The following is a 14,561-nucleotide window of genomic DNA, read 5'->3' as shown; positions in this document are numbered from 1 at the left end:
CTCGGAGGGAGGGCAGGAGGCCCAGCAACCACAGGCCGCCCGAGGGCTGTGGTTAGAGCTGCCACTGGGCAGCTTCAAAGCCCCCAGAGTTATCTTCATGCTGTGGATGCTCTCCTGGGTCACACGTGAGGAAGATTTTCCCAGCTGGACCGCACATGAGGTGCCAGCTCATTTCTGATCTAATAATTACGAGTACAAGTCTCCTTCCTTCCTTCAATATTTTGGTACCTCGCTCCAGAGAGTTATTGGTGGCCGGTCAGTGGCCTTGTAGGGCCCAGAGCCTGAGCTCTTCTCCTCCTGGTTCTGGAGCAGGTAGAGGTCAGCCAGGGGCTCGGAGACCTTGTCTCTGCCTTGAGCAGCACCAGCCAGGTTTTCTAGGGACCAGATTGTCCCATGGGATGCAGGGGCAGCAGGTCACAACTTTCTCTCCATCCTCATCCCTGCCCCTCCCCAGTGAAGGAAGCACGGCGCCCCTCTCTGGATTCTTCCACCTGCTTACCTTTCACGTCAACAGATGGACTCAGGCCGAGGTTGCTGTGAGCGGAGCCTTCTTCCTGACGCTGCCTTGTATCTGCTGCCTCCGGTCGCTGAGCTGCTGCCCGACGGGCCAGGAAGATGGCCATCCTGGGCCTGCCGAGAGGCGCCCAGAGCCTTAGGCAGATCCACCCCTGCCGGAAGGAGGGGAGAAGATGGGGGAACCGAGGAAGGCTGGAGGAGGGTGGCCGCCACTCCAGGGCACCCTGCTGTAGACTGTGGCTTGGCCTGCATCCCCTGGGAGTTGAGGCCTGTGACAGGCAGGCCTGTGCCAGCCCCAGCTTGACAACCCGGCTTTTCTGAATTCTGGGATCCTTAGAGATTGCAGAGTTAGGACTAGGTTTGGCTTGTGTTCTGGCCTCTTGAGCAGACTGGACCCCTTCAAATGACTGGAAGCTGCCAGACCCTGGCCCTTGGGCTTAGAATTCAATTGCTTGTGTTGTGGGGAGCACTGTGCTGTATGGAGCCTTTGGGGGCTTCTCGCTCCACTAGTGGGGAGGACCCTTGCTTACCAGGCAGTCCGCACTGAACTCAGCTCACAGGTTTGGCTTGTCATCTGAAGGGCTGGAGATCTGACAAAAGAGACACAAGAGAAAGAGGCCAGAGGTGCCCTTTTCCTGCCACTCTCCCTCCCAACCGTGGCTCGCGCCTTAGGCCTGAACCTGTGCGCCCAGTGGTGACCGCAGCCTCCTGGTTACCCTCCCCTATGGCTGGTCCTCACTCCCCACCATCTCCTGAACAAAGTGAGTTCAGGGAGACCTTGGTGAGTGCAGAGACAGAGCTAAGACACAACCCTGGCCAGGCAGGCGTCCCAGAGCCGCACCAGGCCTTCCCAGAGCCAGAATGCTCACCATCCCCCAGAGGCTTCTCTCTGCCCTGAGAGATTTTAGTTTCTCCATTACATCCTGAGGGAGAGCCTTGGCTTCTGTCCCTGGGCGCTGGGCTTTGATCCCCAGGTCTGTAAAGGTTTTGACTTTGGAGGGAATTAGAATGAATCATGAGTGCATGGAAGTGGTATAGTCCCGGGAAGGCTTGACTAGTAGGCCCTCCAGCTTGTAACTCCAGTGGGGATGTGGCCCCCTCTCCTGCCCCTACACGGCACTTCTTCTTCAGGGCTTGAAAGTGCCAGCAGCTGGGTGCAGGGCTCCTTCCCCAAGGTGGGCAAGAGGCGAGAGGGGCCCTGGGAGGGAGCTGTGTGTCCTGTGTGGCCCCTTGTGAGCGCATCAGTTCCTCGCTCCTCCCATCTTCTTGCCGCCTCCTCACCCTCCCACCTCCAGTCTCCGCCCACTTATTCATTGATTCTCTTCTTTGCCGACATCAGGGGCGGAAAGGGATCACAGTGGGAACCTTTCCTCAGGAGAAACTACTAGGCAGCCATTGATAGCACAACCCAGACAACCCCGATTTTAGATTAAAGTAGTCAGTTTGCTGAAAGTGCTTGGGCGGAGCATCGCAGGCGTGTTTTGCGGGAGTGCCCACTGGTCGGGGTGTCATGATCTACTCTAGAGCCCTGGACGGTGCCACTTTACTCTCCCAAGCCCTCCCACCCTGGTCACCAGCATTGAGGCTGTGCTCATTCTTATCTGACCAAGCCCCGAGCGTTTCCAGCTCTGACTCGTGGGCCTGGCTCACGGGTCACTTCTTTCTTGGCAGAGATGTCCTTCTCTTTCAGGCCCAGGCCTGGGGTGGCTCGTCGGTCATGGAAGCTCATCACTTGACCTAAGGGCTCCGTTGTTCCCGGGCGAGACTTGGCGGCGGGGCCTTCGATGTAGGGTGGGCACTTGGAACTGCCAGAGAAACGTCTTCCTTGCAGCGGGAGCCGCCAATTGGCTCCCATGGGTCCCAGAGAAGATGGGGAGCCTTCCCCACGCTGGCTTTCACTCTGGGTCTCGCCGTTGCCTCTGTCAGCTCCAGTTCTGCTGAGACCAGATGTTCGGACCAAGGGACTGGCACTGCTTTCTTTCTAGAGATGATTACTCCCATCTGTGCCAGACTTTGTGCCCCCTGCTCTGCAATCCTTGGCTCTTGGCTTGTAGCAGATAATACCTTCAAACATGCGGTTGCAATTTATTGGCCTTATAAGTTAATTTTAGTGGGTGTGCAATTGATTGAAATCAAAGCTTAATGAAGGCCAGAGTCTGGGGGGTGGAGGAGCAGGGCGGGAAGGCATTTTGTGTTCTTCTTTGCTTCGGGTCTGAGATAATCTTCAAAAGCTTTAATTAGGTTTTCTAATCAGCCCTCTTGTCTGGAAGAAGTTTACAGAGTGAAACGAGGCTGGCGTCCCCATGGCAGGCCCGGAGCCCATGAGCCCCTCTGGCAGCGGCCGGGCTGCTTGGCACACAGGCCTTCCCCTGGCTCCTGGCTCCTCTCCCGCTCTGGGGCCGTGTTACAGTGGGGGCTGTCTCTGCACCTTCCTCCCATCCTCTTTGCCTTTGTCAGGTGACATGGAGCAGCCCTGACCAGGAAGGGCAGGGCATCCATAGCTCTGAAGGGACACGGGTTGTAGCTTTGGTTTCTTGGATTCTTGAAACTCCACGTTCCCAGCTGCCTTCTCAGATCATAGACCCTGGGCTCCTGGGGCTGTGCCTTCCTTTGCATATGAGCCTTGGGCCTGGAGGATTTTCCTGTTTCCAGTCCTGGTGGGAATCGTAGGTGTCAGCGGAGAGTTTTCTGATGAAATGGAAGTAGTATAAGTATGGGGAGCAGGTAACTGATGGTGAGTGGAGTCCCCGGGGGCACAGCCGCCTCCCAGCAGAGGTCTCTGACCCCAGCACTCTATCCCGGTTAGGCCGCAGAGTGGGAGAAGCTGGGCTTTGAAAGACACCTGGCCTCGATTCTCTCTTCTGTCCTTCCTGACTTTGGGCAGGTGGTCAAGTTTCTGAAGCTGTTTCTTTGTTTCCTTTTTTTTTTTTTTTTTTTTTGTCTTTTCTAGGGCCAGACCCATGGCATATGGAGGTTACCAGGCTAGGGGTCAAATCAGAGCTGTAGCTGCCAGCCTACGCCACAGCCACAGCAACACCAGATCCGAGCTGCATCTGCAACCTACACTACAGCTCACGGCAACGCCGGATCGTTTAACCCACTATTCGAGGCCAGAGATTGAACCCGCAACCTCATGGTTCCTAGTCATATTCGCTAACCACTGAGCCTCGACGGGAACTCCCCTGAAGCTGTTTCCTAGTCTGTCAGCAGAGACCACTGCCTGGCTTGCCTGTGGTGGAATTATTCTAGTTCTGCAGCAGCTGCCTGTGTGCATGTCTTACATCCTGCATGTTTGTGATGGTGGCTGTGGGTGGTTCTGGTGCAGAGATGGTGGGATAGCAGGCCATGTGACGTCATCAGCTGCACCAGGGGGCTTTGGGTTCTGGTGGGGCCTCTGCCCCCAGCCCGCAGTGAGACCTTGAGTAAATCAGAAAGCGAAGTAGTACCCATCTGTGGTGACGGGAGAGAGTGCTTATGACTGATCCGTAAGTATTTACCGAGAACCTGCCATGCTCTGAGCACTGGGGGCACCGTCGGGGGTGTCAGGGGGGCCTCATGGGGCTTCACAGGGGTGAGGAGCTCCACACAGGAAGCCGTGAACAAACCAGCAAAGGACTTGCTCGATGTGCTAAGGGCTCAGGAGGACCAGAAGCCGGGTGTTGGGCGGGGGGGCATCCATAGTTGTGGCCGGGGAGGCCGGCTGCGTGGGGGCAGAGGTGCCCAGGTCCTTGTCAGGCGAGGACCTGGGCTGTCATCCTCAGCGCCTTGGAGAGGGGTACATGGGACAGCCCTGACGGACATCCCGAGCAGTTCCTTGTAAGCGGTTTGGGGGCCGGGGTGAAGGACCCTGACCCCAACCTCCTTTTAGCCTGGCTGCTCCATCCTGAGGCTCCCTGACTAGTCTAGCTGAGTGACCCCGTTTTCCACCGCCGGAAATAGCCCGGCCCAGTTACCTTTGGACTCTGGCGTCAGAACCCCACTGGGAAGCGGGTGGAAGCACGGGGCAGCGTGGGAGGAAGTGGAGTTGTTTCAGAGCAGGTGAAACCTGGAGCATCTGGTTTCCTGGGACCATCCGCCCCGCTGCCCACCCCTTCATAGAGGTCTGGGGGCTCCTGGTACATGGACACTTTCCCCTTGCTCAGAGGTGGGTGCCTCTCCCGTGTGCCCCGTCTCCCAAAGGACCCTGCCACAGGTGCCCGCTTGCTGTGCGTCCTGTGCTCCAGGGACAGCGGGTAAAGGCGGGGAAGTCAGTCTGGCTTTCAGCTTGTTGGCGCCATGACTAGCGTTTGGGTTCCCACATATATTACTTTATCTTTAGCCGTGCGTACAGAGGGCCCCTGGGAACCCGCTGTGCTTGCTGTGGGCTTCCGGCATCCACAGTCCTGGGCTGGTACGAAAGTGCTGGAAGCATCCAGTGGGGAAACCCAAGGCCGCTTGAGCTGTGCAGTTCCAATTGAGAGGGGGACACCCCAAGAGAAGCCCCGTCCACTTGGGGGGGAGGTGGGCCGAGTCCACTTCCTGCTCGCACAGTGTGGGTTTCGGCTCCGCTCTGAGCCCTGATCCAAAGCAGGGTGTCCACCGGCGTTTCCAGGCCCCGTGAGGGTGGGTCCAGACAAGCTCAACGTTGCCTCCAGCCTGGAGGCCAGGAGGGTCCACACCTGCCCCATGGGGCTGGCTCCTAAGGCTGCGCCCTGGGGCTGGTTACCTTGGGAGGCACTGTCTGCTTTCCATCTGCTGAAGATGAGTTCATTTACAAACATGAGCCCCCAAGTCCGTATCAGGGACTCTGGTTCCTCCAGAATTCTTGGGATTTTTTCACCACCTGGCACCCAGTCACTCTTTGGGTCCTGTGGCTCCACATGCTGGGGTGAGGATGCTGGCTGGAAACAAGGACTGGTCCCCTCTGGTGGTGGAGCTCCCCGTGCTCCCCAGCCGAGCTGCCTCCCGCGCTCCTGGCAGGTCGCTCTCTCCTGGGAAGCTGCGTTGTGGAAGTACTGAGGACAGGTGGTCTTACGCAAGTTCAGCCTGCTGCCTCCTTGAAGTGGAGGAGCCTCCTTTCCAGAATTCCCAGAGTGGGCAGGGTGCTTGGTGTGGGCCCCAGACTCTTGGCCACTTGGTGCACCCCCCCCCCCTTCCTTCCTGGACTTTCTCATTGTGTACGATTATGTGTGTGTCTGTGTGCGAACTTACCTAATCCAGCCCCACAGGTTGAAGCAGGGCCCTCGGAGGCCTGGCCTGCCCACCTGCACTCCTTGTGGTCCCCTGACCACGGCTGGGGTGGCTCAAGACGGCAGGCGACCTGGCGTGGGAAGGGGCCATGGCTCTGGAGCAGCCAGCTTCTCAGCTGTGTGACTTGGGCACGTTCCTTTCCCTCTCTGAGCTTCCATGGTCTTAACTGTAAGATAACGTGCAAAGCTCCTGACACAGAATGGGTTCTCGAAAACGGCAGCTCTTGGATGATGGTGATGGCTTTGAAACTCGAGAAGGCCTTGAGTGTCCACAGTCTCCTGAGGTGGACTAAGCGGGGTGGGCAGAATTTCATGGTCTGTCCAGAAATGCAGATGGAGGTGCCACGTGCAGATAGTTTGGTCAGATCGCAGGGCCAGCTCGGCAGCCCCTGCAGCGGCACCATTGTTTCCAGAAGAGCGTTCATTATTCCTCCTCAAGTAAGAAAATAAAAACCTTGTAAAGAGAGGCTGTAAAGTGCTGCAGCCGCGGTCCAGATGTGCACTTGGAAGTGCCACTGGCATTAAAGTCGCACATGCCTAAGCCGATTGGTATGTTTGCTCTGGGGGTTGTTGCACCTGTGTGTGCTGGAAGGCATTTCCGCAGAATACCTGCCCCGTGTCCACAGGCAGACTGGACATGTCCTGAAACCCGTGATGGACATAGCTGGTCTCCACCCAGACAAGGGTGATGGGGCAGCAGCATCAGATCTGGGTGTGGCCAGCCCAAAGCCAAGCCTTGTTCTTTCCACGTTTTGTCCAGAGCCAACTCTAGCCCCCAGGGCTGAGGGGCGGGGTCCATGCTCTCAGAGCAGGCAGGCCCTGGCTTTGTGGGCAGTTGAGAACATGGCCAAGTTAGGAGATGGAAGCAGATCGCCCCCTCCCGGCCCCAGGAGAACAAGCGCTGTGAAACATGGCGGTAGTGGTGGCCATGAGCCTGCTCTGGCCATTTCTGCTCCACTAGTTCCTGGGCTCCTCGTAGTGCTCCCCTGGGAGTGTTCTAGGTGCACCTCAGAAAGGGGGAGAGCCCACAGTTCCCAGCCCCTCAGAGTTTTGGCTGTCAGCCTGCCTTCTCTGGCTCCCCTGGGCCTTCCAGAAGCTGTGCCCACCAAGCAGCACCCACATGCTTCTATTGGATGAGAGGAGACGCTTAGCTTCCTGACGGCCAACTGGAGCCTCCAGGACAAGAATGTGGGTCTGCCCCGCAAGGGAGGAGGCCAGGTTTTAGATGCCTCTCCAAGCAAATTGGAAATTTTTCTTTTTTCCAGAGGTGGAATTGTTCCCACCTGTGGGTACCAGCTTTTATGTTGTAAGGATGTTAAGAATGATCAGAAAAAACTACTGCTTGTAGCTGGGGGATTTTATTTTCTTTTGGGGGCCAGAAGGAAGTAAAGAGATACTGTTTGGGGGCAGAACCTTAGCGCTGGGTTTTAGTCTCCCCATCTTTGCCATAAAGTCAGTTGTCAACACAGGGACTGGTTTGAACAAGCACTTACATGCCCGCCGCCTCCTTGTTGTGACTGAGTGGCAGGTATAGTACAGTGTGTGACCATGCATCACAGGTCCTGCTGCTGCTCCTTCACGAGACCTCAGAAGCCGGACAGACCACACAGGCGGCAGGAGGGCAGAGAGGAGAGGAAGAGCTCACGGACTCTTGCGACCTCTTAAGGGCCAGTGTTCCTAGCCTGGCAGTGGACAGCACAGGGATTCCGTTTGTTTTCATTTAAAGTCTGAACCCTGCACTTGGCATTTCAGCAAAGCCCACCTCATGTACCCCTTCTGTGTGCCCCCGCGTGCCCTCGTAGGTCCTCTTGTCTCTAGTGGGACGTCTCCAGCCCTGGGCGTCCCCAATTTTGCACTGTCCCCCAGTTTGAAAGAAGCATCTAGACCATAGCCATCCTTCCAAGTTGACCATTGTTTCTCCCCAGAGGCTTCACTGCAGCCTGCAGTACTCTTTCTAGAAAGTCTTGGAATTGGTTCAGAGAACTGGTACAGACAGTTTGGAGCTCGGCTGTTTGCTCATTTATGTCACACCAACTTTGACCTGTATTCCCACACGCAGAGACCTCCGAGGGAGGGTGGCTTGGATAGGATACAGATGGCAGGAGATTGGGGATCCCAAAAGATAGGTTGAAATGGCAAAGCTGTGGCCGTGAGACTCAAATATAACAGATTTGAGTGGAAAGTCATATTCTTGGGTCTCCTATACCAGTTTCTCAAAGTATAGGATGTGGGCAACAATTAGATGACAACACACAACAAGGAGTATTTTGCTTGACACGACTGCAAGCTTGGCAGGTGTCAGCGTGATCGAGGTGTGATGCTGAAAGCGTATCTCAAGCTAACGTTCCTGGATAGAGCAGTAGCCTTGTCCCCTTGGCACAGGGGTTAACACTCGGCTGGGGCATTGATGTCTGCTCTCGCTCCCTTGAGGAGGATAACAAAGGTACAGGGACTTAAAGTCATGTCTTGGGAGAATTACTGGAACAAGGGGGAGATGAGAAAAGAGAGTTCTTGCCATTCCTATAAGCCATCTTTAAATACTTTAAAGGACTATGTAAGATAGATGGGCAACCAGGATTTACTGTGTAACATGGGGAACTATATTCAGTATCTTGTAATAACTTAGAATGGAAAAGAATCTGAAAGAAAAAATCACTTCATGATTCAGTGTCTGAATCACTTTGCTGGACACCTGAAACTAACACAGTGTTGTAAATCAACTGTAGTTCTTCTTTTTTATTTTTAATTGGCCACACTTATGGCATATGGAAGTTCACAGGTGAGGGACTGAATCCGAGCCACAGCTGCAACCTCTGTCTCAGCTACAGCAGTGTCTGATCCTGTAACCCACTGCGCCGGGCTGGGGATTGAACCTCCGCAGCAACCGGACCCACTGCACCACGGCAGAAATACCTGTACTTCAAATTTGTTTAATTGTAGAAAAGGGGAACCGTATGAAGAAAGGGCCTTAAGTTTTATGTGGTTCCAGATGGAAGTCGGTAGAAGTTTTTACTCAGGTCCGGAGAGAACTGTTTGAATTGTTCAAAACAGAAATGTTCACCTGGAGAATGTAGTGAGCTCCCTGTCGCTGGAGGTGTGCAAGCAGAGTTTCGATCAACTTGATTAAGGAATCTGCACTGTGATACTCTGAGTCTACCTCATACCAGCCCTCATGCAGCCACCACATCCTGGAGTGTCGCAGCAGGGAGCTATGCTAATGAGCCTCAGAGCCAGCTCTTTTGATTCACAGATGAGAAAACCACATCAGTGCCAAATAAAATATCCCTTGCCTTTTTCTGGGCTTTATCTAATGGAGCCAACTGCAGAATCTTGCACCCCAGTGTCTAGGGGTGTGGCCTTGTGGGCTGGGTCCCTGACTTGTCTCGGTTTGGGGCGCCGCATTTGCCTCCTCATTGCAGGATCAGTGCGCACTGTCAAAGACCTCTGTCCGCTCCAGCTCCTGCCCTGACCTGGGAAGGCGGCCCAGCCCCCTTTTGGCCAAAGGAAAAGATCTGGGGGAGCTGCAGTTCTTCTGTGGGGTCATGGCGTGTGAACCACAAGTCCAGCTATTCTCCCAAGAGGCGACTCTATTGGAAGGGCTGAGGGCCAGCCTCAGAGCTGGTTCTGGTCCCGTCTTCCCTGTTGCACGTGAGGTCCAGTGTGGGCCAAGCCTGGTTATAGCTCTGATTCCCGAAACAGGTTTCCGTCCTGGGCTGTCTGCACACCTCAGCCTCAAGCACTCTGTCAAGCTCTGGGAGCTGAAGTCGCTTTCTTTCTTTTGTGAAGTATGTCGTTTTGAGTGTGAAGTGTTCTGTTTTCCCTTTTTGCTCCTTCTCTGAAGTCCTGTGGTTGGGTAGTTATGGACACAGCGTCTATATGTGTAAGGCTGCCGTTAGTGACCCTGGGGGTGTCCTTTTCAAGGGGGGAAAGATCGCAGATCTCTGGGCAGAAGGGGGTTACTGACACCCCGGGCACTGACGAGAGTCGGCTCACCCAGACGCTTCACTGTGATTGGCTGTGCAAATAGCCAGCCGCACCTGTGGGGCTCACCCGGGGCACCTGGCTTATCCAGTTGAGGGCTGTCCCTTGTGACCTGGCCTTTTGAGGTTTATGAGGCCTGGTTGTTGTCAACATGTGTTTGCAAATGGCAGGGCTTTTGGAGAACCAGCCCAAGGGGTGCTGGCTGTCTCCATTCTCTGCAGTTCTATTTGCCTTAAAAAGCGTAAATCTCTGCTAGGAAGGCCTTGAAGGCCACCAAGACTGTGGAGCCAGGGCACTCGTTTGAGAGTTCGCTCTCGGGTGGACCCCAGAGCAAGCTCGTCCTCCGGATCATCTGGGTTGGCCCAGCGCCTTCCCTGTTCGGACGCTCCTGGAATGCTGCAAGGCCCTGCTGCGTCCCGCTTCACCTTTCCAAGGAGGCTTCTCAGTCGTGTCCCCACGGATTGTCCCTGTGCCCGTGCGGCTCACTGGGCCTTCGCCCTCCTTACCTGTGTGCGCCTTTCAGCGCCCCCTCCCCGGAAGAGCCCAGGGCGTTCTCTGTTTTGAGATGTTCTCCTTCCTGGGGGAGCGCCGCTGGGCCGCAGCCGCTGAGGTCCCGGGCTGGCCCTCCCTCCTGCTCGCAGCGCCGCCGCCCCTGCTCCCTCGGGCACGTGGACGAGCGCGGCCTGAGAGAGCGCGCGTCGCAGCCACGGCAGAGCCACCTTATTGAAAGAGCGTGTTCGCATTTAAACAATATTAATACTATTTGACTCATTAAATATACAAAGGCCGGTTAAAGTGCTTCCATGTGTGCGCTGTTAGTTCTGGCGGGCGACTCCTCAGATGGCTTTATGTGGTTTCAGACAACATTTTAGCACATTCTTAAAATACCCACAAAAGCCTTTATGTAAAAACTCATAAATGTGAACCACATAAAAATTATTTTTTTTCCTGTTTCATGTCATTATGATCAAAGTACAGTAGGTAAGAATACATTTTCAAAAACTTGCTGAGGTCCCTCTTTAATTGATGCTTCGCGCGCAGAGCAGAACTGTAAACCATGGGCCGGGAGCTGTCTGTGCCCCGCAGCCACCTTGCCACCTCCTTCCACTCAGTCGCTGTCACGGAGGCTGGGTTTCTGGGTGATGCTGAGACAGCCCTTCCTTGATCACTCAGTCCTCTGCTCCCTTTGTCTTCGAACCTCAGGCTGAGACTTGTACCGCGCAGGTCCCCGGAGATCCCTGTTGGTGGTTGGAATGCCAGTCCGCTCTTGAGTCATGGGGTCAGGGTGCTGGACCCAAAGGCCCCTCCGGAAAGGGGGCGTGGATGAATGGTGTCCCTTCTGGTGTTGCTACCGTCATTCCTTTGTTAAAAGTCAGATCGCCTGTAAATTGGGATACCACCCCGTGGAATACTCTCCCAGCTATTAAGAACAATTACGGAGTCACCGGGGTCTGTGGAAAGGTGCTCATGATTCCACACCAGCTGCGAAAAGCTGTGCTTAAAGCTATGTAAAAAGTAAGCATCTGGACAAAGACTGGAAGGGAATTTGAAAAAATCAGATTTACTGGATAAGGTGATTTATGGTGTTTGGACTACATTTCACATTTCCTTTTTTTAAAATAATATTCTTGTAATAAAATTGTTTTTTGGCCACACCCATGGCATGTGAAAGTTCCTGGGCCAGGGATCATATCGGAGCTGTAGCTTCGACCTATGCTAAAGCTGTGGCAGTGCTGGATCCTTAACCCCACTGCACCAGGCCAGGGATCAAACCCGCACCACCAAAGAGACAACCCCAGATCATTAGCGCGCTGTGCCACGGGTGGGCTCTCCATCAGTTTTTCACTTTGGGCAAAGAGACCAGCAACCCATGTGGAGACCAGAATGGAACTTATGTTTTCACCTCCCTTGTCGCCAACATCTTGTAACGTTGGACCTATCAGTTTGGCCCACAAGGGAAGGGAAACTGCGGGTGCCAGGGAGAAGGTAGCTGCCAGGTGGGACCCGAGCCACAGGCTGGGACCTTGGAGTAGCAATGGGCAGTTGTGCCTTACAAAATGGTTACGCTGTTGTTTTACTTTTCTGGAAGAAAGCAGAGGTAAGGGGTGGGTACTGGGGGCTGAAGGGGCTCAACCACAGGCCACCTGGTGCTTTTGAGCTGGTCACGGGTGGTGATGACAAGGGCTGTCAAGTCACCAGGCTCCTGCTGGTTCCCTTCCAGGGCAGCCTGACCTGCTCTTCCCCCCCCCCCCCCCAAGACCCAGCACAGAGGGCGGGAGCCTCGGGCAAGAGCAACACTGGCTTGGGAGTGAGGACTGGAGCCTCAGGCTCTGAGGGGTGGAAGGGTGAACACGCCCTCTGGACTTTTCAGGCCTCCGTTCCGGGATAGGCAACAGAAATTAGCAGCCCACCCTCTTGTCAGCACAAGAAAAGCCACATTTTTTTTTTTAAAGTTGTTGTTTTTTCCCTTTTGATGTGTGGTGGTTTTCCCACCAAGCAGACTAAAAGGCAAAGCCAGGCCTTGGAACCCAGCCATCTGTCACCAGGTCTGCTGTGGGCTGTGCTTCCCGTAGTCAAGCAGGTGTGCCCCCCAGTGAGCTGTGAGCCTAGGGGGTGGGGGTGTGGTGTGTCACCCTAGTCCGGGAGAGCAAGTGGGAAGGGCTCCTGGAGGCCCTGCTGCCCCCTAACCTGAGCGAGAGCTCAGGTCCCCAGGTGACCGATGTGCCTCCACACGTCCCAGGACGGGCCGTGGTGTGTCCAGCTCCCTGCAGGGCTGGGCCAGACCAGGGCGGCCTGATGGACGGAGGTGCGGCCTCAGGTGCTAAACCAAAACACTTACCTGTGTAGGGTTTGGCGAAAGATTCAGAACAAGAGAAAGAGCCTTCCTGAGTGGGGTCCCTGAGTGTCCCGTTCCCTGGAGGTCACCTGTCATGGCACCGAGCTCTTGATTCTCGAGCTTTCCCCGTCGCAGTTCTGCACTCTGTGGCACTGGTTTGGAGGCAGAGTCCTCGCCACCCTCAGTCTGTCCAATGCCTTTCAGCCCCAGGGCTGGCGCCTCATACATCCTCCTGCCCTCACCTGCCTTCCGTGGCCGCCTGGCTGGGGAGACAGATGGCATAATTGGGGTGGAGGGTGCGGGGTGACACGTGGGGACAGTCTGCCTGAGGAACCTTGGTGGGGAGGGTGCGAGGGGAGCAGACCTTGGTGTGGACCCTGGGGCGCCCAGCAGGCCTGCAGTGGGTTAGAGCCGCGGTGCCCTGCAGCTCAGCAGCGGGAGGAGGGGTAGCTTCTTCTGTCCGATGGTCTCTTGGTGACATCCTGGTGTATATCACGTCCTAGACTTTGTACAGAGACATTTTTTTTCAATCTCTTATACAAAGACTTTTTAGTTTGAGAGAGTTTCAGATTTACAGTGAAATTACTCAAAAAATAGTACAAGGAATTCCTTTATACCCTTTACACACATTCTCTAAACATAGCATTTATCATGTGTATTTTTTCATTATAGAACAGCTTTATTGAGCAGAGCATTGTTGCTCTGTTTTTTTCCTCCTTATCTCCTGTAAAATATCCATCCCAAAGGATAGGAATATCCAACAACAGTGATCACTCCCTAGTATACTCCCATTGAGTATCTGTTACATGTCACACACTTCATCTGGAAGGAATGTGAAGCCTGGCGAAGGTTTGTGTTTAGTAAGCTTGCCAAAGGCCACAGAACTAGCGTAAGTGGCTGCTCAAACTCCAATTCATCTTTAGGACTCCTAATTCCGTGTTCTTTCTGTGACACCCCTTCCCCCAAAGGATGCTTTGTCCCCCCCGCAGCCAGCGCTGATCAGGACACATGCGCGCGTCAACCCTGGAACCACTGTAGGGAGGGTCCTTAATCCCAGACGGGCATTTAGGTGAATCTTTGCCAAATGGCAGCCTGTGGGACCTGGGCTGATGCTTTGTAATTTGATGGGCTTAACATCTAATGGGCAGTTGGGCCTGTTTCCTTCAGGTATTTTGAAGGCGGCGTCTCATCTGTCTACCTCTGGGATCTGGATCACGGTTTCGCTGGCGTGATCCTCATAAAGAAGGCTGGAGACGGATCAAAGAAGATCAAAGGCTGCTGGGATTCCATCCACGTGGTGGAAGTGCAGGTACAGCTCCCCGCAGCTGGTGGCCCCAGCGGCGCAGCCTCTTCTCTAGCAGGTGCCTCTTGATGGGGAGTTTCTGTGACGGGTAAATCCCTGCTGGGCCCTTAAAGTGCCCACAGCCATTTGGATAAAGATAGGTCAGGAACACAGTAGTCACTGATGAAAAAGATCAGCAAAGAACTTGAATACACATGACTGCAGATTCGGTCCCTTTAAAAACTGGGATGTTAGAAGGTCAGGCCGTGGTGACCTTTGAGGAGGGGGCATGTTAGGAGGACCTGAATTCATGGGCCCCTTCAGGCTCTCCTCAGCTCAGGGTTGTGTCTCGTCCTGCAGGAGAAGTCCAGCGGTCGCACCGCGCATTACAAGCTGACCTCCACGGTGATGCTGTGGCTGCAAACCAACAAATCTGGCTCTGGCACCATGAACCTCGGAGGAAGCCTTACCAGACAGGTAGAGTGATCAGGGCCCAGGGAGGCTGGCCTCAGAGCTGGCCATGAGTGGAGTTGAGCGGGTGGGTGTCCCCGCAGAGATGTCCTGGGGCCTGACCTCCCCACAGGCTTGTCGGTGAGTCATTCCTGAGATTCAGTAACGGAAGGCTTTATCTCGGGTCAAGACATGTAGGACAGGAGTTCCTGTCGTGGCACAGTGGAAACGAATCTGACTAGGAACCATGAGGTTGTGTGTTCAATCC

The 14,561-nt window shown here is 54.7% G+C and overlaps 1 protein-coding gene across 5 annotated transcripts in view; it reads left to right on the top strand.

The window, feature by feature from the left end:
- Positions 1 to 14,561, top strand: part of CAPZB (capping actin protein of muscle Z-line subunit beta) — a 131,216-nt gene that overhangs the window by 101,109 nt on the left and 15,546 nt on the right. For all 5 annotated transcript variants that reach the window (XM_047792203.1, XM_047792202.1, XM_047792200.1 and 2 more), the window contains exons 5-6: positions 13,729 to 13,870; positions 14,204 to 14,320. In XM_047792203.1, the coding sequence (XP_047648159.1) occupies positions 13,729 to 13,870; positions 14,204 to 14,320 (259 nt within the window). The remainder of the gene's footprint in view (positions 1 to 13,728; positions 13,871 to 14,203; positions 14,321 to 14,561) is intronic.

The sequence above is a fragment of the Phacochoerus africanus genome, chromosome 8 (genome assembly GCF_016906955.1).
Source record: "Phacochoerus africanus isolate WHEZ1 chromosome 8, ROS_Pafr_v1, whole genome shotgun sequence".
Lineage (NCBI taxonomy): Eukaryota > Metazoa > Chordata > Mammalia > Artiodactyla > Suidae > Phacochoerus > Phacochoerus africanus.
Note: the sequence above shows the minus strand (reverse complement) of the source record. Positions and strands in the feature narration are given on the sequence as shown.